Consider the following 27,368-nt stretch of genomic DNA (forward strand, 5'->3'; position numbering starts at 1 on the left):
TACTAAAAAATGTTGTACCTTGCATGTTAAATCCAAATTTATGCAACTTTCACAACAATATGACCTCTAAACTGCAACAATGCAAGTTTGCTGGTTCCTCATGGTCTTAAGCATTACACTTTGGGTTTCAGATACCACGAGCATCTTGTTATTGTTCTCGGGGTTGGGTATCAATTTTCCATTCCAATTCATTTCTATGCTTGGTAAATCATTTAGGCACACAAACCTTGATTCTGATCAATATTAATATTTTGTTAGAAACCTAACGATAACACATTTTCTCATTTTTTCCTAATCCTGGATACGTGTCACATAAAAAGAGACTTATTATATATTATGTTTAGTTATGCATAACAAAAAAATATATTAGAATAATATGTAATATTTGTTACAAAAATAATATAATACTAAATATTGTTATATATCAACAATATATGATAGCATAATTGATATCGCTTATTTATCATAAGAAAATTTATTGTCATATGCAATATTTACATATTACATAAACATAAGATATAATGCTATGACATGTATAATTTTATTTTAGATTACTAGTAAACATGCCCAGGCACATTGAACGAAAATACTCAAAGATAATTTTATTTTTTAATATTGTTAAGTAGATAACAAGAATTTTGATTTTCAAGTAGGAGGAGTTTTAGATATAAGCTTTGAAGCAAGTCTATTGATATGTTGTCTGTACATTTATGGTTGTAGATTTTGTATATGTTGCCAAAGCAATTGCATTCACTCAATTTATGTAGTATTTGATCCATGCAACATATGAAAATGATCTTAGTGAAATAGTATTCACACATCACAATTTCTATCCACGAATACAAATTCTTTTTGTTTTTAATAAGAAATAAGTGCACTAAAAACTCTACTGCCACACGAACATACCAGGCGCAGCGCCATTCGCCATTAGTCGCCTCACATCTTCGCCACGTGTCATCTGTCATGACCAAATCCTCCTCTCTCCATGCCTCTTTCCACTCACAATCCCCGCCACTCCCTCCCTCCAACTGCCAACCCCTCTCTCTTTTCTCTCTCTCTCTCTCTCTCCTCCCATGACCCAATCCTTATCCCTGTATCCTTCTTCCACTCACAACCTCTCCAACTGCCAACTCCTCCCTTTATCCTCCTATCCCCAGAGTTATTCCTCCATTCCTCTTTCCTTCACCACCAACCTTCAGTTAAAGTTTTAGATTAAACCAAGGAAAATTTTCTCACAATTTTCCTCCTTTCTCCTCTAGTCCTGTGTTCCAAAATCCCTGACCAAATCCCAGTCTCCAGAAAAATTAAACAAGAAATTCCAATCTCCAAAATAAAGAAAAGGAAACGTACCGAAGAAGAAGTAAGGGATGTCAGGTGGAGTAGGCCCCACGGCCGGCGGCGACGACATCCGGCTGCCGAAAGAGGAGGAGGAGAAGAAGAAGGTGGAGTACCACCAGCCCGCCGCCGCCGCCCAATCCCCACGCCGCCGATTCTTCTCCCTCCGGCAGCTTAACGCCCTCGCCGTCGTCATCGTCCTCTCGGCCTCCGGCATGGTTTCAGCCGCCGACATCGCCTTCGCCCTCTTCTCCCTCGTCTACCTTCACCTCCTCTCCTCCGCCGCCTTCCCCCGCTCCTCCTCCTCCGCCGCCGCCCCCGATCCCCCGATCTTCGGCTTCCGCAACCCCCTCCTCGCCATCTACGTCTCCGTCGGCGCCCTCCTCGGTCTCCTCCTCCCCATCGCCTACATACTAGACGGCGTTCTCGCCGGCGACAAGGAGGGCATCAAGGCCGCCGCTCCCCACGTCTTCCTCCTCGCCGCCCAGGTCTTCCTCGAGAACGTCACCTTCTCCGGCCGCTTCTCCCTCCCCATACGCGCCTTCGTCCCCATCTTCTACAACACCAAGCGCCTCTTCACCCTCGCCGACTGGGTCCGCCACGAGATCGGCAAGGTCGAGGACGATCACGGCTCGCCGAGGAGGTTGTTCGCCGGCCGGGCGCTTGCCGTCGCCAATATGGGATTCTGGGCCTTCAACCTGTTTGGCTTTTTGCTCCCCGTCTATCTCCCCAGGGTCTTCAAGAGATACCACTGCGGTAGTTACGATAATAATAATAATAATAATAAGAAAGAGAGCCTCAAAGCTAAATAATTATCTGGTATCTATCAATCTATCTATTGTTACCATATGATCTTAGATGCTCTTTTGTTGTTCCTAGTTTTTCTTCTTCTTTTTTTTTTCTTTCTTCTACGTCTAAGCACTTGTGATGGATTTTTCTTTTCTTGAGTCTTGGTTTAGTGTAATTTGGATTGAAGGCAATTAATAAGAATTGTATGTGGATTGGATTCTTCTTCTTCTTCTTCTTTTGAGTGTCAAGGCGATTTGGAAAAAGAAATGCAGTGTGGAAAATGTAACTTACCAGGCTTGCAGCTAGCAAAATGTTGTACATGCTTCTATTGTATTATAATTGTAGTCAAGTGCATTATCTAGTAGGTGTTAGGCGAGCAAGAAGTTATGTTAAAGGCTTACCATTGAAAAATGTGAAACAAAGATGGCTTGTTAGTCATTTGGGAATGATGTCATGATTTTCAAAAGTTAGAATAACTTGCTGTTGTTGAGCAAGCATCTTGAAAATGTTTCGAGGCCAGAAATTTCAGCAGCAATGGGAGTTTCGGAAGCAAGGTGGCATGACTCTTCGGACAGGTGATGAATCTCAATCAAGTTCTAGTGCTGAACCTGTCCTTAAGAAACTGAAACAAATATCAGATTTGATAGTCAGCTAAATCTGAAAAGCATGGTGAGATTAACTCTTCAAAATTCTTAAAAAGAAAGAGACTTGACAACGTCAACAAAGTCAATATCATGAAATATAAGAAAGAAGCTGAAGGTGGATGTAATAGAACTTATGAAGACAATTACATAGGTCATGAAAAATCATGATGTAAAGATAATATAAAGAACAAAAAGGGCAGGAGTGAACTAGCCAGTAATTCCATATGTATGCAGGGTATATTGGAAGAACTTTAAGAGTTGCAGGAGAAGATATGCTGCTTATATGGATGAAAGGAGAAATGCAGAGATTGCTGAGTGACATGACTTCAAAGCAAATAGCAGAAGATCACTGTGCTAAGTGGAAAATTCAACATCATAGTAGGTAAAGTCCATCTTAAATGTTCGGAACTGCTAGAGAGGAGGTCCAGTTATATCTGCAGATGGTGTGTCTGTTGTTAGCAAAGAAACAGTCTGTTGAAATTCGAGAAAATTCTTTAAAGATCCTCGACTAATCGAAGTCACAGTGTAGTTCCAACATCAACTGCTTACTTATCTTCTCCAACTGTGTTACAAAAAAAAAAAGTATGGGAAAAGACAAATGAAGTTACAAGCAAGCACTTCAAAGTTCTTAAAGAGATCAACTGGAAAAGATCGCAATACTCACCAGACAGCTTCCCATGGTCTAATTTATAGTGGTTCAAATAACCATACTCAGTTTCATCCATGGTCCATGCCTAAAGTTAAAAGTTGTGCAGGCCAATGAAAGGATCTAGATTCAGATTGCTATTCTGCTCTTGATTCTTAACAATTTCATAGCTTTAGAATGTGCAACAAAGTGCAGAGCCAGTTGGAAAGGCCAGTTTGTTGGTATTTCGCGGCAGTTCATCTATATACAAGAAGTACCAACTATTTGTACTGAATGATGGGTTCAAGGCAGCAAGTACATCAAATGCTTGTATTAAGACAGCCCTAGTGCATAGCTCAGATAAGTAAGGTACATTCTGTGGCTTCTTTACTTACTATATTTCCTTTTGACTCTGCCTTCTTTGGATCATTTTGATATATACCTGTGAAGTTTGAGGGATTAAAGTAGTTGAATAGGTAGGGAATATAACATCGTTGCTTAATTAAGACTCACATTAGCATGTCATCTAGATTATATCTTTCACATGCAACTATCACATTAATTCTTTCTTTCATAGCCAATAAATCCAGAACACTTCTTTTAGAACTTTAGGACTATGAAATTCCATATCCTATTTTCCTTATCGGAAATGAAAATACAAGTGCTAATTCTGAGGTCTTTTATCATGAATAGTAATAACATTGAGTAATGAAAACCATTTCTACACATACTGTAATTCTGGTGACTGGTATACTAAAGGATACTAATTTTATCAATACCTCCAATCTACCTTTCAAATGCCGTCCCTATGTCAAATATTCTTTTTCCATAAATTTTCCAGAGTGACATTCATTATTTTTAATGAAGTACTATATATTAAGGTACGTCGAGAGAAGTCCTTCTCCCCAGCACACCCCTCCCCAAGCTAACATTCCTTCATAGTTTAATGCTTGATGCAAGCTGCAATTCAGTTGTATAAACATTTCAATCATGGATTAGATCCTAACTGATGTTGTTACTATTTTAGGGCAAATCTGGACATCCAACCAGCATATTCCTGCAATATATTTCCTGCAAGAGGGAAGTTTTTGTTTTAAAAAAAAGAAAAGGTGGAAGGACAATGAAATCTGAGGATTGGGGGAATCTGTAGATTTTAATATCTGAAATTATTTAGGATAGTGAAAAATCATCTTCTTGGATGGATTTTGGTGTCCTAAAGAACTTGAAACTGAGTTCAATGGCCTTTCTCTCTAGATTCCTCACATTTTCTCTTCTTTCCCTTTCCCCATTCATCAACTCCCATCCATGTGGGTGATATTTGAAGAGTGCAGTGTCTGACATCCAAATAGGCCCTTCATAATACTAATAAAGGGATAAATTAGTGCTTCAAGCAGAACATGTGTCTCATTATTAAACTACATCCAAAACATGGTTGCCGTCGAATGATGCACTTGGTAAGTGGAGTGCAGCCCATTTCAAATTCATAGACACATGACATTTAAAATGTAGAACCTTACCCATATATTAGTACCCTTTAGAGTGGCTAGGTAGAGGTGTAGCAGATGGAAGTCTCTACCTAGTTCACAAAACTAGCTTCTAGTTCATTTTAGTGAGTCCTCTCCTTAGTCATAGTGCTTTTGTTGGACAAGTTGTAGCTGTTTTTCTTGTAATGATGCTTAGAGATCAAAGGTCAGAGAACAAACCTGAGATGTGGATAAACATTCTGGATTTTGAGAAGGCTGGAGTGTGAGGCCCAATAGTCCCACATCGGAAAGACTCGTTCTAGAGCCTGGGCATATGAGGCGGGTGTCTCCTAATCCTGCAGACGCGTTTTGGGTGGAAAATAAAATCGGGAAAGGGTGAAGGACGCTTGCGTGAAGCCCCGGAACCGGACAATATCTGGCAGGGGAGCCCCGCGGTCCCCCCTCATGTGGCCCCCACGTGGGCACTGGGTGCCTCACGTGCTCCGCAGAAGCGGGGGCGTGACATTTGGTATCAGAGCCGAGGACGGCTCTTGTCCGATGGTGGGAAGGGTGTGAGGCCCAATAGTCCCACATCGGAAAGATTCGTTCCAGAGCCTGGGCATATGAGGCGGGTGTCTCCTAATCCTGCAGACGCGTTTTGGGTGGAAAACAAAACCGGGGAGGGGTGAAGGACGCTTGCGTGAAGCCCCGGAACCGGACAATATCTGGCAGGGGAGCCTCGCGGTCCCTCCTCATGTGGCCCCCACGTGGGCATTGGGTGCCTCACGTGCCTCGCGCAAGCGGGGGCGTGACATTTGGTATCAGAGCCGAGGACGGCTCTTGTCCGATGGTGGGAAGGGTGTGAGGCCCAATAGTCCCACATCGGAAAGACTCGTTCTAGAGCCTGGGCATATGAGGCGGGTGTCTCCTAATCCTGCAGACGCGTTTTGGGTGGAAAATAAAATCGGGGAAGGGTGAAGGACGCTTGCGTGAAGCCCCGGAACCGGACAATATCTGGCAGGGGAGCCCCGCGGTCCCCCCTCATGTGGCCCCCACGTGGGCACTGGGTGCCTCACGTGCTCCGCAGAAGCGGGGGCGTGACATGGAGTATTTATTGTCTCTGCTTAATTGATCTTCCATATTAGGGTTATTTTAGGATTTATTCTGGTGAGTTTACATACAGGAGCAGCCATACCAACCAACTTACAAATATTCTTTTAGAGGACTATGAATAACAATAGTTACTTCATGAGAACTAGTAGCAAATTTTATTCACTCATGGTAAATTCATGGTTCCTGGAGAGAGCTCATAACATCATTCCCTTCTTCTCCTTAATCCATGTATTGCATGCTCCGTCAACCAAGAATTCTGTTACAATCTAATTTGGGATTGGTTGATTTTTAGACAGTTTATTGTCTCCATGTAGAGCAAGATACATGGCATCCTCCATCGGTCTAACCATATTTGGAACTACTACTCCTGTACATAGCTTTATGCAGCTATCTTAAAGTGCGTAGAAGAACATATATTTGTCCTACCAAACCAAAAATCCACAGGTATACTATGAATGAAGGAATCTTAATATCTCATAGAGAGCTCATCACTGTATGTTTGTTGATAGGTTATCAGAAATTACCTTGTAAGACTTGGTAATTCTCTCAACTCATAATAGAATATTTTTCTTGTCCTTATTGGGTTTTCATTAAGGTGAGAAGCATTAAAGTACCTCACCCACTATGCTGCATGTCAAGACTAAGGTCGTTCATCTGCTTGTTTCTGCCATCGGTATATACAGAGAAAATGGCCGGAAAAAAGAAAAAAAAATGAAAGAAGGTAGTGCAGGCTTCTTTGCGATGTTCTTAACATATGTATCGTTCTTGACTTCCACAGCAAAATTGGTGCTTTGCGATGATCATCGTGACGACCACCATGAAAAGAACACATCATCAAATCACTACTTTGAAATCATGCATGAAGCAGAAGCATGCACGGTGAAGAAAGCCTACCACTCTAGCCAAGACATTACCACTGATTCTGCAAACAAGTTTTTGTATGTTCATCCATGTCTTTATACATGGCATATATGTCAAATTGCTACCAGTCTGCTTGGAATCATTTTATAATTTATACCTTAGCTCCTACCAGGGTGATCAACTACAACCTGAAGCCTTTGAGCAATGGTTCAAGGAATGCTCTCTTGCGCAGTGGTAACCAACCAACATGCTCGAGATACTGAGTCTTCAAAATAGAGTTGGATCGATCTGAACACGGTTGTGAAGGGGCTAGCTCACATATGACAACAGGCCCCATGAAAAGGACCAGATGCTTCAGATCCATCCATGCAGATCTTACACACACTACTTCACCTCGTCCTATAGGCATCCACCAAGATATTCAAACCCAGCTTCTCCCAGGAACAAGCAAGGTTCAAATCAACTACATACTTGATGATCCATTAATAATAACTAGAATACATAATGATGCTTTCAAGCAAAAACAAATCAAAAAGCAGCTTGAGGACCGATAGGAGCCTCGAATTCTCAGGGGATGAAACACTAACGTTTCAAGTCCCCTCCAAAGATATCCCTTGTTGGCTGAATAACAGACGGAGTAAACCACGCATTTCAAATTAAAAAAAAAAGAAAAGAAAAAAGAATAACGTTGCCACAGAAGTCTGATAATTTCAATACGATGCTGAGCAGAATAGAACGACCTTAAATAACTTGATCATTCCTCATAACATCTTTTCCTACCCATGAGTGTTCACCATCGAATGTTTTAACTAAAGGTATAATAATTTGTCACGCCTCGAATGCACAGCGTAACAGACATTGTATATATGTATAGCAGACCGTACATGCTTGCAAGGCCACAGATCATATCAAAGTAATAATAATTTCTGAAAATTTATTCAATCAAAAACTTATCCAAATAATTCTTTTAATAGTTTCAAAGTGACATAAGTCCATATGCTAACTACTAATATAAATCAAATAAAATGTTCTGACAAGATTGACCAAAACTTCAATGGCTGAAAGTATCTTCAAAAGAACTAACGCACTTTCCAAGTCTCGAACAATTATACATCCAGATCTAAAAAATAAAGAAAATATAATAATGAGCCACACTAGCCCAGTAAGCAACATAATACTCCAAAATAGGGTGAAAGAATGCCAAATAATTAGTTAAAAGAACAAAATATTGATAAAGAAATAAATCATTTCTCGAATAATACTTATTTTTTTTTAAGTATACTATTATTTTCACAAAAAATACTAGAAATCGGATATCAAGCTATGGCCACGTAATCCAGTGACATGGGTCAGAATGCACAACCTGCCAAACACCACTATTATTATCCACAGATGGTGCGGTGTCCAAATACCACTATTTTAATCATTAGCGGTGTGGCGTCGAAACTAGTTTCTCATAGATATAAGTCGACAGGGCTAATAAATAATCTCCATCAGCGGGGCCAAATCATAGTCATATTGAGAATGCATATATATATATATATATATATATATATATATATATATATATATATATATATATATGCGAAATAAATTTTGCCCAGTCATATTTTTTAGATTTCAAAACATAACACATAATATATTTTAAAATAATTATTGTTAGGGGTATAAAGGGGGGCCACAAACCTTTAATCCTACACCGGTTGAGTAGTGGAAAGGACTGTGCCTTAAATGGAAGGCTTGATTACCCTTCCCTTAGAAGGCGCCTTTTAGAGGGCAAAACCATGAGGAAGGCCGACCTGTACGGTACCTGCCCCAAAGCGGACAATACCTCTTGTAAGGATGCAGTCCCATTCCCTACTCCAACAGATAGGGTGCCCTGGGTGCGTGGACCTCCCCCCGCACAATCCTTCCCACTCGGGGGTAATGTTAGGGGTATAAAGGGGGGCCACAAACCTTTAGTCCCACATCGGTTGAGTAGTGGAAAGGATTGTGCCTTAAATAGAGTGCTTGATTACCCTTCCCTCAGAAGACGCCTTTTAAAGAAAAAAACCATGAGGAAGGCCAACCTGTGTTGTACCTGCCCCAAAGCAGATAATACCTCCTGTGGGGACGCAGTCCCATTCCTTGCTCCAACAATTATTATCATAACATCAACATGTCTGACCCGTTTAACTAAGTATAAACATATATTATAATAAATATTTAATCAAATTATTATTATTTTACCAAAAAATTGGAAAATATACTTTGAAGCATTAGGTTATTTACCTCCTCTCGCTTCAAAAATTTTACTTTAGTTAGACGGGTTAGGTGCACATATTTTCATATAATTAAAACATCATAAATTTCATTATCATTCCAAGCAAAGTCAAAATCAAACACTACTAGAGAACAGCCTCATGCCCTCAAATCAGGTCGTTCAGGTGACGGTGCTCGACTGCCTAGGTTAGTCCGAGCAAGGGGAATTTAACTAATCAGATGAAGATCAAAAGTGGTCAAATTTCAAAAGATCTAGTTGGGATTGTAGTAATAGGCCGGTTTATCGTCCAGATACCAAGGCGGTTCAAGGTCTCCAAATTGGATCAACTTGGATCTGAGCAACAAGAAAAGCAAGACTTAGACTACGATCCTTGAGCCTGTCTAGAGACAGAAAGAGGGAGAGAAGAAAGAATCTCAGCTCGGGTTTAATTAGGGGCCTGGGTTTGGGTCCATCATAGTAGCATAGATCATCACGCCCATGGGCTAGGGGAGAAATTAGTAACTAGGAAAGAACAATAGAATCCATATATTTATTAGAGTTAATAAATAAATATAAGAAACTAAGAATAGGAAGAAGAAGAAAAATAACTAAGAAGAAGAAGAAGTCTAGAAGGAAGAGAGGGAAGAGGAGAAGGAAGAAGCTAGGGAAGAAGGTCTGTCGACGACCGAGCCTAGGTGGTCGACGGCTAGCCATCAACAGCAAGTGGTGGCCAGCGGCAGCTACGGCTGCGGGTGAGAAAGGAAAAATCGAGATCATTCTCGGCTTGGCTCGAAACAGGTGAAGGAAAACATCTCTGTTAGCTTTAATCGGAGGAACAAGAGAAGGGGGCATACCAGTGGGTGGCAGAGATGGAGGATCTCAACAGAGGAGTTCGGCCCGATGGGCTAGCGGATGCCGCACTTGAAATAGGGAGAAGGAGCCTCATAACAAAGTATACGGAGGAAATGCAGAGAGAGAGAGAGAGAAGAGAGCTTCGGGCAGTGGTCCTTGGCTAGAGTGGCACGCCAGCCACCAGAGAAGGAGAAGAAAGGGGGAGGAGAGGACTCGATGGTGGATCAATCGTAGAGGGATGGGAGATTTATAGGAGAGTTTTCGAAGGGGATAGACTCGAGGGTGTTGCACCGCCGCGATTCTCATGATGGATGAGCTTGATTGAACGACCGGCGGCCGTTCAAACAGCCTGCGGAGGCCTTACCGGCCACGACTCTGCATGGCCTTTCTTAACATGAAAACATGGATACTATAGCTCCAACTCTTTTCAAAATTTAAAAAAGACCCACATAACGCAGACTGAGTTTCTCACGAATTCCTAATCGTATTACCCCTTTATTAGGAAATACTTTCAAAAATACATGATCTCCAATCTAAAATTCTAATTCTCGCCTTCTATTATCTGCATAGCTTTTCTGTCTGCTCTAAGTTATCCAAAGTGATTCTCTGATTAGTTGGATCTTATCTACTGTTTGCTTAACAATCTTGTGACCCATAAGTTTTCTTTCACCTATATTATCCCAACAGATAGGAGATTTGCACTTTCTTCCATATAGAGCCTCATAAGGAGGCATCTGAATGCTTGCCTAATAACCATTATTATATGCAAACTCAACCAAAGGCAAGTGACGGTCCCAAGATTCTCTCATATCAATCACACAAGCTCTCAGCATACCTTTCAAAATTTGAATGGTCCTTTCCGACTGGCCATCGGTCTGAGGGTGAAAAGTTGTGCTGAAAATGTGCTACAAACTTTGAGTCTCTATAAGAAATAATGGATACATGTACCCCATGCAATCTCACTATCTGCTCAACAAAGAATTCTGCAAATTTTTCCAATGTCATTCCTACTTTAAATGCTAAGAAGTGAGCTGATTTTGTCAATCTATCTATAATTACCCATATAGCATCATAACCCTTAGGAGTACGTGGCAACCTAGAGACGAAATCCATTATGATGTGTTCCCACTTCCATTTAGGAATCGAAAGAAGATGCAACAATCCTGGTGGTCATTGGTGTTCTACTTTAACCTATTGGCAAGTCAAACATTAAGCTATGAATTGTGTGATCTTTCTCTTTATGTTATTCCACCAAAATATATTCTTCAAATCCTTATACATTTTAGTACTCCTAGGATGCACTATATACCCGGTGCTATGAGCTTCTTCCATAATTTCTTTTTTTAACTCAGAATCATTTAGAATACAAATTCTATTCTTGAATCTCAATGATCAATTCTCGTGCATTCTAAACTCTGACTCAAAACCTGACTTGAAATCATTTTTAGTCTTTTGCAGCTGAGGGTCATCTACTTAGGCAATCTTGATCATCTCTATTAAGGTAGGTTGGATGCACAAGTTAGCCAAATACATATCAAGATCATGCCAATACCTCGATTTTGACTCTCCTCAAATCTTCCAAAATGCCTCTTTGAGAGGTGAGTAAGGCAACAATATTACCTGTAGATTTTCTACTCAGTGCATCAGCCACGATATTAGCTTTTTTCGAATGGTAATGTATAGACAAATTCTAATGTTTAAGCAACTCTAACCATCTTCTCTATCTCATATTCAATTTGTTGCCCAAGGTGACAAGCCAAGAGGGGGGGTGAATTGGTTTCTTCTAAATTTTGGTGCTTTAAACGTTTTCTTAATTAAGTGCGGTGGATGCTTCCTTAAACTATTTGAATGATTTAAACTAGTGCAAAGATAGAAGATGATGCAAGAATAAACGTAAGCACAAGCACAACACAAACACAACAATATATAATGGTTCGGTGCTCTCCTTAGCACCTACGTCCACTCCCCAAGCGTCCCCTTGGGAATTCACTATAATTCCGCGGATTACAGTTGGATTGTTTTCCGGGCTCACAATCCAAAAACCTTTGTTGGTTTTACGGGCTCACCAACGAACCTATACACTTTGGTTTTCCGGGTTCACCAAAAACCTTTGTTGGTTTTGCGGGCTCACCAACTAACCTTTACACTTTGGTTTTCCGGGTTCACCAAAAACCTTTGTTGGTTTTGCGGGCTCACCAACGAACCTTTACAAAGTGTTTAATAAACAAAAGGAAAGATTCAAACTCCTAAATGAGCATATAAAACAATATAAACTACAAAGAAGAGTTAGAAAGTATTTATCGCTTTGAAGTCGCTTTGCTCTTCTTTGTCAAGGATGCTTCACTCTTCAAGGGAGGATGGAGCTCTTGATGACTCTTTGAATCTGCTCAACCCCTTTCTTTTGACTCTTGAATGAAGCACTTGGATGAAGCTTCCTTGCTAGGGTTCTCTCTTGAATGCACTTGATGTATTTTCCCAAGAGCTTGCTTCCTCTGATGAATACTCCCTCTTAAATACTTCTCCAACCTCCAAATAGTCCTTTCTGACCGTTGGATTGAAGAAACTAGCCGTTTATAGCCGTTGGGAGTCCAAAAAGCATTTCTGCACAACTAGCCGTTATGTTCAGCCCGTGTTTGGGTCGGCTCAACCTGTCCTTGGGTCGACCCAACCTTCACTTGGGTCGACTCAAACATTCCTTGGGTCGACCCTCTCAGAAACCACAGAAACCTCAATTTCAGCCTTCCTTCCCATGGGTCGACCCAACCATTCTTTGGGTCGACTCAAAGTTCACTTGGGTCGACTCAACTTCTTCTTGGGTCGACCCTCTCAGTAATTCCAGAGAACCATTTTCTGTCTGTCTTTCTGTCTTGCCTTTAGGTCGACCCTCTCAGGGTTTGGGTCGACTCAAGCTTGGGTCGACTCAACCACTGTGTGGGTCGACCCTCTCAGTAAATCCAGAGAGCATTCTTCTGTTGTGTTTTGAGGTTCTTTGGAGGTTGGGTCGACTCATGCTTACCTTGGGTCGACCCAACTCACTGTTCATTTGTGCCATTTTTGCAGGAGTGTGCCAGATGACTTCTTGATGTGCCAGGGTCGACCCAATCAACCTATGGGTCGACTCAAACCACACTTTGCTGCATTCTCAAGGTTAGATTCATCCAAATGAACAAGGCCATTTATCCATTTTCAATTAAACAAATATACTGAGAGTAATGAACTTATAAATGAAGTATCAATTTAACTTATAGCATGCTCTAGATAATTGCTTGTTAATCATCAAAATAACACTATCATCCTCAATCTCCCCCTTTTTGATGATTACAAAATAAAGAGTATAAGCCTATTGATACTTGTCTTTAAAATCAGTTTATAAAAGGGATTAAATTGCTGAATTTCAGCTTTTCATATATACTTGTGAAATCTCCCCCTATATCATTCAAATGTTGCCAATTTGACTTTTTGAATTGCTCCCCCTTTCATTTATAATTCATTAGCAATGAAACTTCAAAAATTTGAGATAAACTCTGAGTTTCAGGTTATGTATCGGGGTGCGAGAGGTGCGTGCCAAATTCTGAATTTATGTGTGCCAAATTCTGAAATTTGATATAAATTTTTGAGTTGATCATTTTCATTGTTGCAAATTGCTCCCCCTTGGATGTATATGCTTTCCTATATGATTTTCAATTTATTTTACAAATTATTTCTCTTTCTTTCTTTACTTCTCCTCTTATTACTCTTTCTTTACTTCTCCCCCTTTTTGTTACTCTATTAACTCTAAAGATATCTTTACTTCTCCCCTATTACTCTTTCTTTACTTCTCCCCCTTTTTGTTATCATCAAATAGGTACATGGGAAAAGATGCAATAAATACCAAACTTCAAACTTCATTGATCAAAATAGGAACATTTTAGTATATCAAAAGCAAAAGCAAATACAATATTCCTCAATCAAAGTTTAAAGATGCATGATAACCACCAAATACATATGAGAACTAGATACATATTCTAGTCTCTAAACAAGATCGTGAGACTCTCCCGGATCGCTTGGCTACGGCTCTCTCGGGTCCCTATTTCTCCAAGATCTTGAAGTAATCTACTGTTTGGAGATGATTGGAGAAGATTTGAGAGTGGAAAATAAGGTTTTCGGAAGAGGACAAAGGGTAAACAGTGCCCTAGATAGCTCACGGGTCCCCCTTTTAACAGTGGGATCCCGACGTTGGGTCGACTCAAGAAACTTCTTGGGTCGACTCAACATTGGGTCGACCCTATTCTGGGTTGGGTTGACCCAAGTGCAGAATTTTTCTTTTCTCTTCCTTTTTGCTTCTAAAAATTTTTCTTGCTTCCAATCCTTATAAATTCTTTCTGGGACAATGATACATGAGTAAGGAATCTATAGATAACAAGTTTGACTCATGTTTCATGGATTTTTAGAAATTGGAGGAATGTATCATGAGACTACTGGCTCCCTTTTATATTTCTTCAATAAAAAGGATCACATATACCTAATTCTCTCCTTAGCGTGCAGAATCTATCTTCACTCAAGGATTTTGTGAATATGTCGGCTAATTGTTTTTCAGTGCATATATGCTCAATACATATGTTTCCATTTTGCACATGATCCCTAATAAAATCATATCTTATTTCTATGTGTTTGGCTTTAGGAATGAGATATTTAGGATATAAGCCAGAAGTGATCTCTAAATGTAGATTCCAAAGATATTTTTCAAATCAAGTGTAGATGGAATCTTTTTCAAGTTATTTCAAGGAGTATCAAGAATAATATTCAAAGAAGGCACGAATGAAAACTCAACATCTTTATATATATATATATATATATATATATATATATATATTAAGTATATAACAAGATGAGAGCAATCTAATTAATTTTCAGAGTATAGTATAAGAGCAAATAAAGATCAAAACTTATATACTCGAAAAACATAAGATTATGTTGAATCCTTAATTCTTAATGACTTCAAAGTTCTTTCATGATATAAAAGTATTGGGGCATAGATACCAAAACATGAATTTATGCAGTGTAGGATACATAAAATTCAAGGCTTTGAAAGTTCTTTTAGAGCTCTCTTAAAAACTTTCTTTTACTCCTTTAAAGATCATAGCATCAAAATCAATTAAAATGAATTGGCTCAGGATTGAAACACCAAAGTGCAAGCCAATAAGAACTCATAAGTAGATTCCAAGATAAATTTTCAAAACTAAGACAGATGGAATCCTTTTCAATTAAATTTTCAGAAATAAATGATTTACCGATGAATACAGATGGAAATCCAACTTTCAAAAGATATTCAATGAAGCACAAAGTTTAATACCACTTTATATTTAGTATTCTTTGTCTCATCTTTAGATGCGAATTTATACGATTAAGTTCTATATGATCTCTCACTCTGAAATTTTCTTTCTCCCCCTTAATTAATCATTCCATTTGAGAGTTTAGAGTTTGAAGATAATTTTCAATAAAGAGATTGAGTATTTAAAGCTCCCCCTCAAAAGATGCATTTTCTTTCAAACCCTTTTTTTTTGTTCTTCTATAATATCAAGAATGTAGAGTGATCTAGAATTTTTCAAAATTTATATCAATCACTCTTTTTAATCTTTCAAGAATAAATTATATTTTCTCTTTTTTTTTTGAATATGTATGGAAATATTAATCAGAAAATAATTCTTTTGAAGCTCAAATTTCTTTCAAAAGTAATTACATTTTCTTTCCTATAAGAATTATTGAAGTGAGTTGAAATATTCTAAGCTTTTAGGATCATTAACTCTCTTCTTAAAAATAGCTTTTCTTTTTAATGATAGAAGCATTTAATTATGTAGGAGTGTATATTCAAAATATTAATTTCTTAGTCATAGTTTTTCAGCAATGTATATATGAAGCACCATAAATCTTTTTAATATCAAAATAATATCATATGTTTAGAACCATTCATTTGCAATCAAGATTATTGAAAAACGCATCATTTAGACTAATTTTAATAAACTTATAAGATAGAAAATGATATGTTTCAGATGCGTATCGGAGCAAACAATCAAGGCATCAAAATTAATTCTATTTTTCTTAGACCGTAGTTTTCATCTAGGAATCATATTGAGTTATTCCTCAAAATGATGCAATCATTGAAGCATATAATGAAAGTTACAAAAATGCAATGATAGAAGCATTTTTTAAATTAAGTTTAAGCTTTTATACAAAATCAGATTCTGAATTTCATAAAAATTTTCAAGGAGGCTTTCAGGATTATAATTTGAGATATGCATCTTCTACATTGTAGCTCATCTTAAATTATTAAGATTGAAAACACATATTTCAAGAACATTAGAGCACATCCAGAATCTTTGTAATTCATATTGAATTTTGGTACAAATTGGAGGACATTATGTACTAATGTTAGACAAGATAAAAGATAAATCAGAATCAATTCATTTTGCCTAATTTGCAAATTCAAATTATTCTTTTCTTTTATTTTTCAAAATATATTCATTAAAACAAAATGATGTTGTTGTTGGTAATAACATGTTTCAATCAAATTTTATAGGCATGAAGCATTACAAGTTATATTTAGGAAAGATCTTTGTTATTTGAATATTGAAAACACATAATTCATAACATCATGTTACATGCAAAACATAATATGCATTAAGTCATAACATCATGTATTAAAACATTAAGAGCAAGCATGTCAAGGATCAAAATTTATTCTTTTAAATAAACTCTCCCTATTTATATATAATTCTACATTGATTTTATCCTAGAGGTGTGTTTTCAAGTGATCGAAACTTTATTTGGCTTTTCACAAGCTTTTTATATACTTTCATTTATCTTGTCATTCATTTCCTCATTTTTGAATTTCTTCCTTTAACCACTTAGTGAACATTCTAATTTTCATTTCTTTTGGTCTTACTTTTCTATGCTCTATACTCTATTTGCTCCCTATCCGGTGGAGTTGGAAGGGGCACGAGGTACTACCACTAGCCTCCCTCTTGTGCCGTCCCTAATATGCCCTACACCGAATAGTTGGGTCAAATAGTGTCGGGTACTACCACTAGCCTCCCCATTGACACCATCCCTATGATGAGCAATATAGAAATGTTAAAATGTTCACTTCAAACTCTCCCTGTTTAAGTGTAATAAATTACGGATTTTATCCCTTTCACAAGTCTCACAAATGTGCCGAATGTATTATGCTTATTTTTCTTTTCCTTAAGATTGGAGTATTTACTTAGCTTTTACTTCTTCTGAGCAATGTTCATTTTCTTTTTCTTTATCTCTCTCTCTTTTTGTCATTTTTCAAGTAGTTACATGAAAGAGCAGAATAAAGAATTAATCTAATATGCTGCATATAAATATATATCATGCAAACAGCATTTTCATTATGCCCAATGATTCATAGCTTATCACAAGTTATTTTGAATTAGAAACTTGAGGCATAAACTTGTGTATTTCATGGTTATGCATTATACAGGCAAAAGTGAACTTCAATTTAATCATACCATGAAACAATTTTCATTAGCTTGAGAATGAAGCATGATATCAAGATGATCAGCAATTAAAGGTTTAATCATGCTACCATATAATTTCAGACTATTGATTTTGCTCAACTAACTCACAGGAGAAGGATTTAGATTACCAGTGCATTTAGCATTCTTCAAGCCAAATACCTTTTAGCTTCTTTCCACCCTTGGCTGAAGAAAATCTCTCTTTTTTTTGTTTGCAAGGGAATGTTTATTGTATCTTTCATCGAGGTGTCCTTCAAGTTGAAATTTCTTGCTCATAAATCCTGTATCATTAATAAAATCTTTTTCTTTCTTGAAGGAAAGTCATTAGTTTCTTCAAGATACAAAACATTCATACAATATATTTCTTAGCTAGATGACTCAACATAAGATATGACAATAATTGAATATTAAGTCACTTTACTTAAGAGATTGTCTAAATATAAGCAAGCACAAGTCAATTGAACTAAAGAGATAACTTCATTAAGTAAAATGGTTCAAGGACAAGCATGTGAGGCAATAGAAGGATTCATCAAGGTCAAATCAAATTTTTTTTTATTTTCAGAATTAATTTAGCTTAGATTCTATTTGCCTAAGATAATTATCAATAAGATATACAAGTTGAGTTTTAATCAAATTATCTTAAACAATTGTTTCTATCAAAATTCAAATTGTTACATAGAATCAAAGTGATAAACTATATTCTCAATAAAAGATCTAGTTTTAAGAATAATATAAATTGATCTTTCTACAACTAGTATCTTTTCATTGAATATTCTATATGCATTGCTTAAAGAGTAATATCCAAAGAAATACTTGTTTTATCAGATTTGGCATATATTTCATTCTTGAGAACATAATATGTATAACTGAAAAACATGAAGGTATGCAACATTTGATTTTCTGTTTTTCATGAGTTCATATGGGGTTTTCTTTAAAAATAGATTTAATAGAAACCTTATAATATGACAAGCTGTGATGATAGTATTAATCAACTGCTATCACAAAGCATTGTCCTTACACAACAAAGGTTCTATATTTTTTTTTTATTTTTATAACCCCTATATGCAATAGTGTTCTTGGTGCAAGCACAATTATATCCAATACCATTTTATCAACAAATTGGTTTTCAAAGCTGTGCCATGAATTTTCACAGTTTGCAAACCTTTTTCATTTGAAACCTTTTGTAAGTTTGTGCCAAAGCAGAAAATATTTCAATTTAAGTGCCAAGAATAAAACCAACATTAGCTTTGAGAAATCATCCATAATTACAAAATTAGAGAGCTTATCTCCTAGGTTCACAATCCTAGAGATCCAAATAAGTTCTTATGGAGAATTTCCAACGGCTAAAAGGTGGAAACAATATTTTCAAATTTAGAAATGATTCTAGTTTATTTTTCTAGATGACATACATAGCAAACTTTGACCTTGCAAAAATTAATCTAAGTGAACCAATGACAAGGTCTTTTGAGATTAAGTCCATACTAGTATGAGTTGATTTTATATGCCAAAAGTGGTTTCTTTAATCTTGGTATTCATAGTGTATATATTTAAAGGCATACCAAGTATACATTCTCATGTCTATGATCAATAAGATAATACCATTGATAAAAACTCTCAATCAAGTAGATAGAGAATTCATAGAGTTATTCTTAATAAATTGATTAATCATTTAGCAACTTATCCAGCAGTAAGTAAGGCATACTATAAAATGAAGTGATTTGATTATATTTTTTAAAAATATTACCTATATCACAAAATTGATTAATACCTCCAATTTATGTTTTAATTAGATACTAAGGCAAAGAGAATGATGAGATGCAAGGATTACTAATTTCATTATTCTTTTCATTTCAATTATTTTTCTAAAGTATATTTTAAGTTTCATTCTTTAATATATGTCTAGAGCACCCAATTTCTAAATTAGCATCTTTTGTTGGAGCCTTGAGTGCTAGACACACCTACAAAAAATATTCAGATTTTCAACTTAGGAACCCAAGCTCTTTTGGGTCCTTGTAGGTTAGCTATTATTGTTCCTTTTGGAACCCATATTTTCTTAATGGCTATTTTGTCCATAGGCTTGCAGAATTTAGGATTATAAGGAATGTATTTCTGCATACTCTTATTAAATTTAACAAACATTGATTTAATATAAGTGGATGATGGATTTTTAATTTTCTGTTTTTGTTCATTAGGTTCATCAGATAAATTAGAATCCATTTTAGGATAGATAGTGGAGGATTTAACACATATATCATTAAGGAATTTTTGTGTGTACCAAGATTGATATCCTAATCCAGCCTTTTCAAATTCAGCTCTTTGATCATTTATCATTAAGTTCAGTTTTTCAGAGCTGATAGTAAATTTTTCAACTATAGGCTTAAATTTGTTAGCTTCTTTAGTTAGCCTTTCATTGTCTTCTGAAAGTAATTTATTATTTTTCTGAGTTATATTATAGCTTTCAGCAAGAGATAGATTTTTCTGATTTAGCTTTTTATTCTTTAAACTAAGCTTCTTATATTCTAAGTATAAATCAGAAAAAGCATCATGAAGTTCATCAAATGTAAAATTTGATTGAGCTTCAGTATGTACTTGATTTTTGAATGAGAAATCACTTTGTGTTCGAGTACATACCTCATCTTCATGTGCTCCAAAGCATAGATTTTCAGTTTCAGTTTGATGCTCTTCTTCTTCGGAACTAGTTTCAAATTCACTAGAAACGTTAGTGCATTCATATTTAACTTCAAGCATATTCCATATTTCCTTAGCAGTTATGCAAAAAGATATGCTATTAAGTTCACTATCATCCAATGCACAATATAGAATATTCATGGCTTTTGCATTTTGCTGAGCCCTTTCTTTATCATGATTAGTGTTTGTGTGTAGCCCATTGACTATGATACTCCATAAATCGTAGTCATGTGCTTGAATGAAAATGCGCATGCGTGCTTTCCAATATGTGTAGTTTATACCATCAAATAGTGGAGGTCTATCAATTAATTGTCCCTCACTCATAGAATATCCCACTTGGGTTGTCATGATCTTTAACTCTTGATTGTGAGATCAATGAGTACTATTAGAGCACCTTGCTCTGATACCACTTGTTGCCCAAGGTGACAAGCCAAGAGGGGGGGTGAATTGGTTTCTTCTAAATTTTGGTGCTTTAAACGTTTTCTTAATTAAGTGCGGTGGATGCTTCCTTAAACTATTTGAATGATTTAAACTAGTGCAAAGATAGAAGATGATGCAAGAATAAACGTAAGCACAAGCACAACACAAACACAACAATATATAGTGGTTCGGTGCTCTCCTTAGCACCTACGTCCACTCCCCAAGCGTCCCCTTGGGAATTCACTATAATCCCGCGGATTACAGTTGGATTGTTTTCCGGGCTCACAATCCAAAAACCTTTGTTGGTTTTACGGGCTCACCAACGAACCTATACACTTTGGTTTTCCGGGTTCACCAAAAACCTTTGTTGGTTTTGCGGGCTCACCAACTAACCTTTACACTTTGGTTTTCCGGGTTCACCAAAAACCTTTGTTGGTTTTGCGGGCTCACCAACGAACCTTTACAAAGTGTTTAATAAACAAAAGGAAAGATTCAAACTCCTAAATGAGCATATAAAACAATATGAACTACAAAGAAGAGTTAGAAAGTATTTATCGCTTTGAAGTCGCTTTGCTCTTCTTTGTCAAGGATGCTTCACTCTTCAAGGGAGGATGGAGCTCTTGATGACTCTTTGAATCTGCTCAACCCCTTTCTTTTGACTCTTGAATGAAGCACTTGGATGAAGCTTCCTTGCTAGGGTTCTCTCTTGAATGCACTTGATGTATTTTCCCAAGAGCTTGCTTCCTCTGATGAATACTCCCTCTTAAATACTTCTCCAACCTCCAAATAGTCCTTTCTGACCGTTGGATTGAAGAAACTAGCCGTTTATAGCCGTTGGGAGTCCAAAAAGCATTTCTGCACAACTAGCCGTTATGTTCAGCCCGTGTTTGGGTCGACTCAACCTGTCCTTGGGTCGACCCAACCTTCACTTGGGTCGACTCAAACATTCCTTGGGTCGACCCTCTCAGAAACCACAGAAACCTCAATTTCGGCCTTCCTTCCCATGGGTCGACCCAACCATTCTTTGGGTCGACTCAAAGTTCACTTGGGTCGACTCAACTTCTTCTTGGGTCGACCCTCTCAGTAATTCCAGAGAACCATTTTCTGTCTGTCTTTCTGTCTTGCCTTTGGGTCGACCCTCTCAGGGTTTGGGTCGACTCAAGCTTGGGTCGACTCAACCACTGTGTGGGTCGACCCTCTCAGTAAATCCAGAGAGCATTCTTCTGTTGTGTTTTGAGGTTCTTTGGAGGTTGGGTCGACTCATGCTTACCTTGGGTAGACCCAACTCACTGTTCATTTGTGCCATTTTTGCAGGAGTGTGCCAGATGACTTCTTGATGTGCCAGGGTCGACCCAATCAACCTATGGGTCGACTCAAACCACACTTTGCTGCATTCTCAAGGTTAGATTCATCCAAATGAACAAGGCCATTTATCCATTTTTAATTAAACAAATATACTGAGAGTAATGAACTTATAAATGAAGTATCAATTTAACTTATAGCATGCTCTAGATAATTGCTTGTTAATCATCAAAATAACACTATCATCCTCACAATTCCTTCTAGGTAAAGAGTTATTTTAAACTTTTTAATGTCTACCTTACAAATTTTGTGAGTCACCATATAATAGTGTCTCCAAATTTTTAATGCAAATACGACAGTTGCAAGCTCAAGATCATGAGTAGGGTAATTTTCTTCATATAGCTTTAGCTGTCGTGAGGCATAAACAACTACCTAATCATTTTGCATCAGCACACAACCCACTCCTTTCTTTGAAGTATCATTGTAGATGATAAAACCTCCACCACTAGAGGGAAGGGTAAGGATAGGAGCCGATACCAAATGTTGCTTAAGCTCCTAGAAGCTCTATTCACATTTATCTGACCACTCAATCTTAACTCCTTTACGAGTTAATCGAGCTAAAGGTGCAGCAAGAAAGAAAAAAACCTCAGCAAACCGTCTATAGTATTCGGCTAGACCCAATAAACTACAAACCTCAGAAACACTGTTCGGTCTGTTATAGTTGACCATTGCTTCTACCTTTCTTGGATCTACATAAATCCCCTCTTTAGATATCACATGCCTTAGGAACATCACACTGTCCAACCAAAATTCACTTTTCTTAAATTTAGCATACAACTGCTCATGTCTCAGAGTTTCTAGAACTATCCTCAAATCCTGCTCATGCTCGGCTTGACTTCGAGAATAAATTAGAATATCATCAATAAAGACAAGTACAAATTTGTCTAAAAAGGGTTTAAACACTCTATTCATTAGCTCCATAAAAGCTGCAGGAGCATTGGTCAGCCCAAAGGGCATGACCAAAAATTCATAATGTCCGTACTGCATACAAAAAGCAGTCTTGGCACATCCTCCACCCTTATCTTCAATTGATGGTACCTAGGATGAAGATCAATCTTGGAGAATACCTGAGCATCCTTTAATTGATCAAATAGGTCATCAATCCTTGATAGAGGATACTTGTTCTTTACTGTCACTTTATTTATCTCTCGATAATCAATACATAACCTCATACTACCATCCTTTTTCTTTACAAACAATATTGGAGCTCCCCAAAGAGAAACACTAGGTCTAATGAAGCCTTTATCAAGAAGATCTTATAGCTACTCCTTTAATTGTTGTATCAGAAATCAAATCAATTGCAAATTCAATTGGTTATGTAGTGGCAAACTAGGAAGATCTTTCGAAAAGACATTAGGGTATTCATTCACTATTGGGATATCTTCCAATTTTTGGTCTGTTTGTCAGGTGTCAACTATTGTGGCAATATATGTCATACTCGCCTTCCCGAGTAGCCGCTTAATTTGCATAGAAGAGAACTCGAGGGAAAGTAAAAGCGCCACTACCCAAAAAGCTAAATTTAGTATCCATAGGGATTCAAAAATTTATTTGTTTGTCATAGCAATCAATAGCAGCAAAATCAGATGCCAACCAATCCATACCCAAAATTATGTCAAAATTATGAATGTCTATCACTAGCAAATCAGCGGTCCATTCTCTACCTACTATCTGAACTAAACAAGACATCAATATCTAATTAGCAATCACCCCACCATCGGTAGGGTTGCTAACATACAAATCAAATTCTAACGGCACATAGAGCAAGTTATGCCTTTACACAATTACAGATGACACAAAATAATGTGTAGCACCAGAATCAAATAACACATGAACATAAATAGATGAAATTGGCAATATACTTGATACCACGATGTTGGATGCCCGAGCATCCTGTTGATTTAATGCATAAACATGTCCCTGAGTGCGCGGTCTCCTCCCTTCTGAAGCTTAGGAGAAGAAAGCTGAGCTGACTGAGCTAGAGCAAGAGAAGCTTGCACTTGCTGGGACTTAGTAGCTTGAGGCCTCTGAACTAATTTAGATTTTTGCTGATTACGAGGGCACTCCACTATCTTGTGACCTTGCTGGCCACATCTGAAATAAGCACTAGATAACCACCTACAATTCTCAATCTTATAAGTACCACCACACGCTTTACACTTCGGCTTGTCTTGCTGAGTAGTCTTATCATAAGATTCTTGCTTCCTTGACCGCCAAGATTTGTCACGAGATTTTTGCAGGCTCCATAGAGTTCTATCCACCACGAGTATCAAAATCTTTACTCCTCTTCTTTTGCTTCCCACCTTTAGTATCTTGAGTTTCTTTCCAAATAACCTCCATATTCTTGGCCCTATCTACCAATTTATCATAGTTTGTTGAGTGCACTGCGGCCAAACCCCAATATAAGTGAGGCTTCAATCCTTTTTCAAATCTCCTCATCCTAGACTTTGCATCCATAACGAGGGTGGGAGCAAACCGGGACAATCTGTCAAACTCAGCCTCATATTCATCCACAGTCATAGCTCCTTGAGATAGATTAAGAAATTTCCTCTCTAGCTCCCTCGGTCGACTAGAAGGGTAATACTTGGAGTAAAAGGTTGTGTGAAACCTCTGCCAGGTAATTAGCTCATGCTCGGGAGCCAAAGTGCACTCCATAGACTTACTAGTAATAGTAGGCTCATTCCTATCGCATAAAGATGGCCAATCTAACCTTTTCTTCATCAGTGTACTTTATTGCCCTGAAAGATTTCTCCATTTCATCAATCCAAGCTTTGGCCTCATAAGGATTTGTGGTACCTTTAAAAGTCGAAGGGGTCATTCTTCTAAATTCTGCCATACCCCTTCTTTGATCAGTTGGACCAACATCCTGCTATATTGAATGCTAAGGTTGCTGCCTCTGCTGACGTACTAATCCAACAACCTCCTCAATCAATTCAAGTACCCGAGTTTGTGATAGTCAACTTTAAAGACCACGCAATAGCACGTATCTGGTAGGATAGTGATTACGGGTATCGATCCACAGGGATTGGGGTACAGTTGTTTTCTTAAAAATATTTGAAAAGAAGAGTTTGTGAAGAAAATTAAACTAAGAAATTTAATAAAAATGCAATTGATAATGATATGAGTAGAAGGAACCTAGGACAAGAAATTCACCGCTAACAGAGGACAAAGGGTTATTCGTAATTTATTTCGTTCTCAGGTTATTATGCAAACTGGCTACAAGCCCAATAGGCATTTGAATAAGATCTCACAAGAGTAGGTTAGGCATAGCGCATCTTCAGTTAGCTTGAAATGTCTACCCTAATCTAAGATGGCAGTACATCGCATCTTCCTTCAGCATGAACTATCGTACTTGTACTTTAATGATCATGAAGAATATTTGTATAGACATTATACTTAAAATCACAAAATCTAAGCATAAGATAAAATGATATTTATTAAAAGCAAGAATGTCTATACAATTCCGAGAACATGAAATTAAAGATATAAAACCTGTGTCCCTTTGTTAGGGCTACATCTAGCCCTAGTGAAGAATTTAAGCTTCCATGCAGCGGCTGACAGTGGTCGGAACGCCAAAGACTTTCATTGCAATGGTGGACTCCTTCCTTCTTCTTCTTCTTCTTCTACCTTCTCGGACTTTTCTGGGATTCACTGAATGGGGACTCCCGAAACAAGCCGAAGCATAAAATTTTTGGGCGAGAAAGGAATGCCTCCTCTGTTCATGCCTGGGCCTTTTATAAGCTCCAACCTTCATCTCTCCCCTTCCCTATTTCCCATGGAGATAAGGATGGATCGAAGCTGGATGGAGTTGAGGATTTCTTGCTTGATCTTCGGACGTGTTATAGATGCTGGCTCTGGTCCCGATGGCTCGAACAACCCGTGAGGATAAGCTCAGGTTCTGTTTTGCTGTAACAGGGGATCCGGCGAAGATCTGATGGCTGGGAGCTTATCCATCGAGAAGAATGCAGCTGCTGTGATTCATGATGAAGAGGAGATAATTTAGGAGCAGGGGATTTGAATGAATCAATTGTTTCGTTGCAATTTGTTGGGAATTTTGCTCTTCACGACTGAAACAGGGGATTCAGTTTGGATGAGTAAGGGGGAGCCGTACGCGTGGAGTAGGTGATAATCCATCGGGAAAGAGATGAAGTTCGAAGCTGGTAATCCATGAAACTCGAGAGACTGCTGGTTGAGATGTTTAATCAGTTGTGATGATGCCGTTTGAAAGTTTAATTTGCTGTTGTTCGCGCTGGGAGAAAGAACCGATGTGTTCCATGGTGATGCTGAGAATTCCGTGGCGTTCGGGATGAAGTTGTTTGGGACGCAATCAGCTCGGGATGCTGCTGTTAATCCAGATGCTGGGAGGCTTAGGCTTGGGGATCTGGCTGGAACGTGCTGGGAATGCTGAAAGAATCATCACGGATCATGGGATCCGGCCTTGGAAGCTATCCACGAGTGCTGAGATTGGAGCTCATCCGGAAGAGGAGTTCCGTTTTGAGGCAGGGTATGATGTGGATGAAGCTCATGGCTGAGAAGACTTGATCCTTTGATGCTGGGATATTCGGAGAAGGAAAGATGAGCTGGGAGCAAATCCGGATGGGGTCTGGATTCGGTTGAGGATGTGGATGAAGATAAAAGTTTGTTTGCTTGGCATGCATCGCGGGAGAAGCTGGGAGATGTCCGGGAGAAGAAAAGATGAGTGCATGATCTGTGCTGGCTCTCATCCGGACACGCAGAGCAGGGGAGCTTCAACTCGGGCGCAGGATATGGATGGATCACAGAAGATCGCTGGGATGTTGGGCAGCTGGGGAAATCCGGAAGGAGGTTGGAAGAAGAAGATCTGCGGCTCTGTTCCTTGTTCTGTTTTGGGTCTGAATGAAGGCTGGAGTGGGAAGGATGACGTGGATGCGAGATGAATGGCTGAGATGGCTTGCGGTTGGAGTTGTGGTAGAGTAGCTTGGATAAGAAGGGGAGAAGACACGTGAATCTTGGGATAGCCATGTGTTGAAGAGGAAATTGGAAACCTAAGCTACGATACCACCAAATCGGTCATGCCCCGAACCTAGAGCATAACAGACATCGCATATTTGTATAGTAAACCATACAAGCATGCAAAGCTACAAATCATATCAAAATAATAATAATTTCTAAAAATTTATTCAATCAAGAATTTATTCAAATGATTTTTACAATAGTTCCAAAGTGACATAAGTCAACATATAATAACTACTAACATAAATCAAATAAAATATTCTAACTAGACTAATTAAAACTCCAATGACTGAAAGTATCTTCAAAAGAACTAGCGGACTCTCCAAGTCCCGAGCAACTATGCATCCAGATCTGAAAAATATAGCAATTGTAATAATGAGCTATATTAGCCGATAAGCAACACAATACGCCAAAATGGGTCAATGCAACATAATATTGACTAAGAAATAAATTATTTCTCGAATAATA

At 38.0% G+C, this 27,368-nt stretch overlaps 2 protein-coding genes across 4 annotated transcripts; one reads left to right on the forward strand and one right to left on the reverse strand.

Annotated features, from left to right (window-relative positions):
* Positions 1-1,054: 1,054 nt before the first annotated feature.
* On the reverse strand, positions 1,055-26,877 carry LOC149768046 (uncharacterized). Of its 3 annotated transcripts, none has more exons than XR_016399840.1 (2): positions 17,573-26,877; positions 1,055-7,950 (listed from the first exon to the last, which is right to left on the reverse strand). XR_016399840.1 is itself a non-coding variant. In XM_089929563.1 (2 exons), exon 2 carries the CDS (start codon positions 20,475-20,477, stop codon positions 19,413-19,415), a length of 1,065 nt encoding a protein of 354 aa, XP_089785689.1. In that variant the 5' UTR covers positions 20,478-25,876; positions 26,020-26,877; the 3' UTR covers positions 19,299-19,412. The 3 variants fall into 3 exon arrangements, 2 of the variants coding, with proteins under 2 accessions (XP_089785689.1, XP_089785688.1); XM_089929563.1 differs by lacking the exon at positions 1,055-7,950 and having other exon boundaries at positions 19,299-25,876; positions 26,020-26,877; XM_089929562.1 differs by lacking the exon at positions 1,055-7,950 and having other exon boundaries at positions 19,299-25,879; positions 26,020-26,877.
* LOC103717428 (uncharacterized) lies at positions 1,368-2,346 on the forward strand. Its single transcript, XM_008805809.6, has one exon. It carries the CDS (start codon positions 1,368-1,370, stop codon positions 2,145-2,147), a length of 780 nt encoding a protein of 259 aa, XP_008804031.4. The 3' UTR covers positions 2,148-2,346.
* Positions 26,878-27,368: the final 491 nt, after the last annotated feature.

This window comes from Phoenix dactylifera, chromosome 3, assembly GCF_051530095.1.
Source record: "Phoenix dactylifera cultivar Ajwa chromosome 3, Ajwa_hap1_PhDact_Kaust_v1.1, whole genome shotgun sequence".
NCBI lineage: Eukaryota > Viridiplantae > Streptophyta > Magnoliopsida > Arecales > Arecaceae > Phoenix > Phoenix dactylifera.

Excerpts from the sequence above, each read along its gene's own strand:
- LOC103717428 (XM_008805809.6), top strand. The coding sequence starts at position 1,368 with ATGTCAGGTGGAGTAGGCCCCACGGCCGGCGGCGACGACATCCGGCTG.
- LOC149768046 (XM_089929563.1), bottom strand. The coding sequence starts at position 20,477 with ATGACAACCCAAGTGGGATATTCTATGAGTGAGGGACAATTAATTGAT.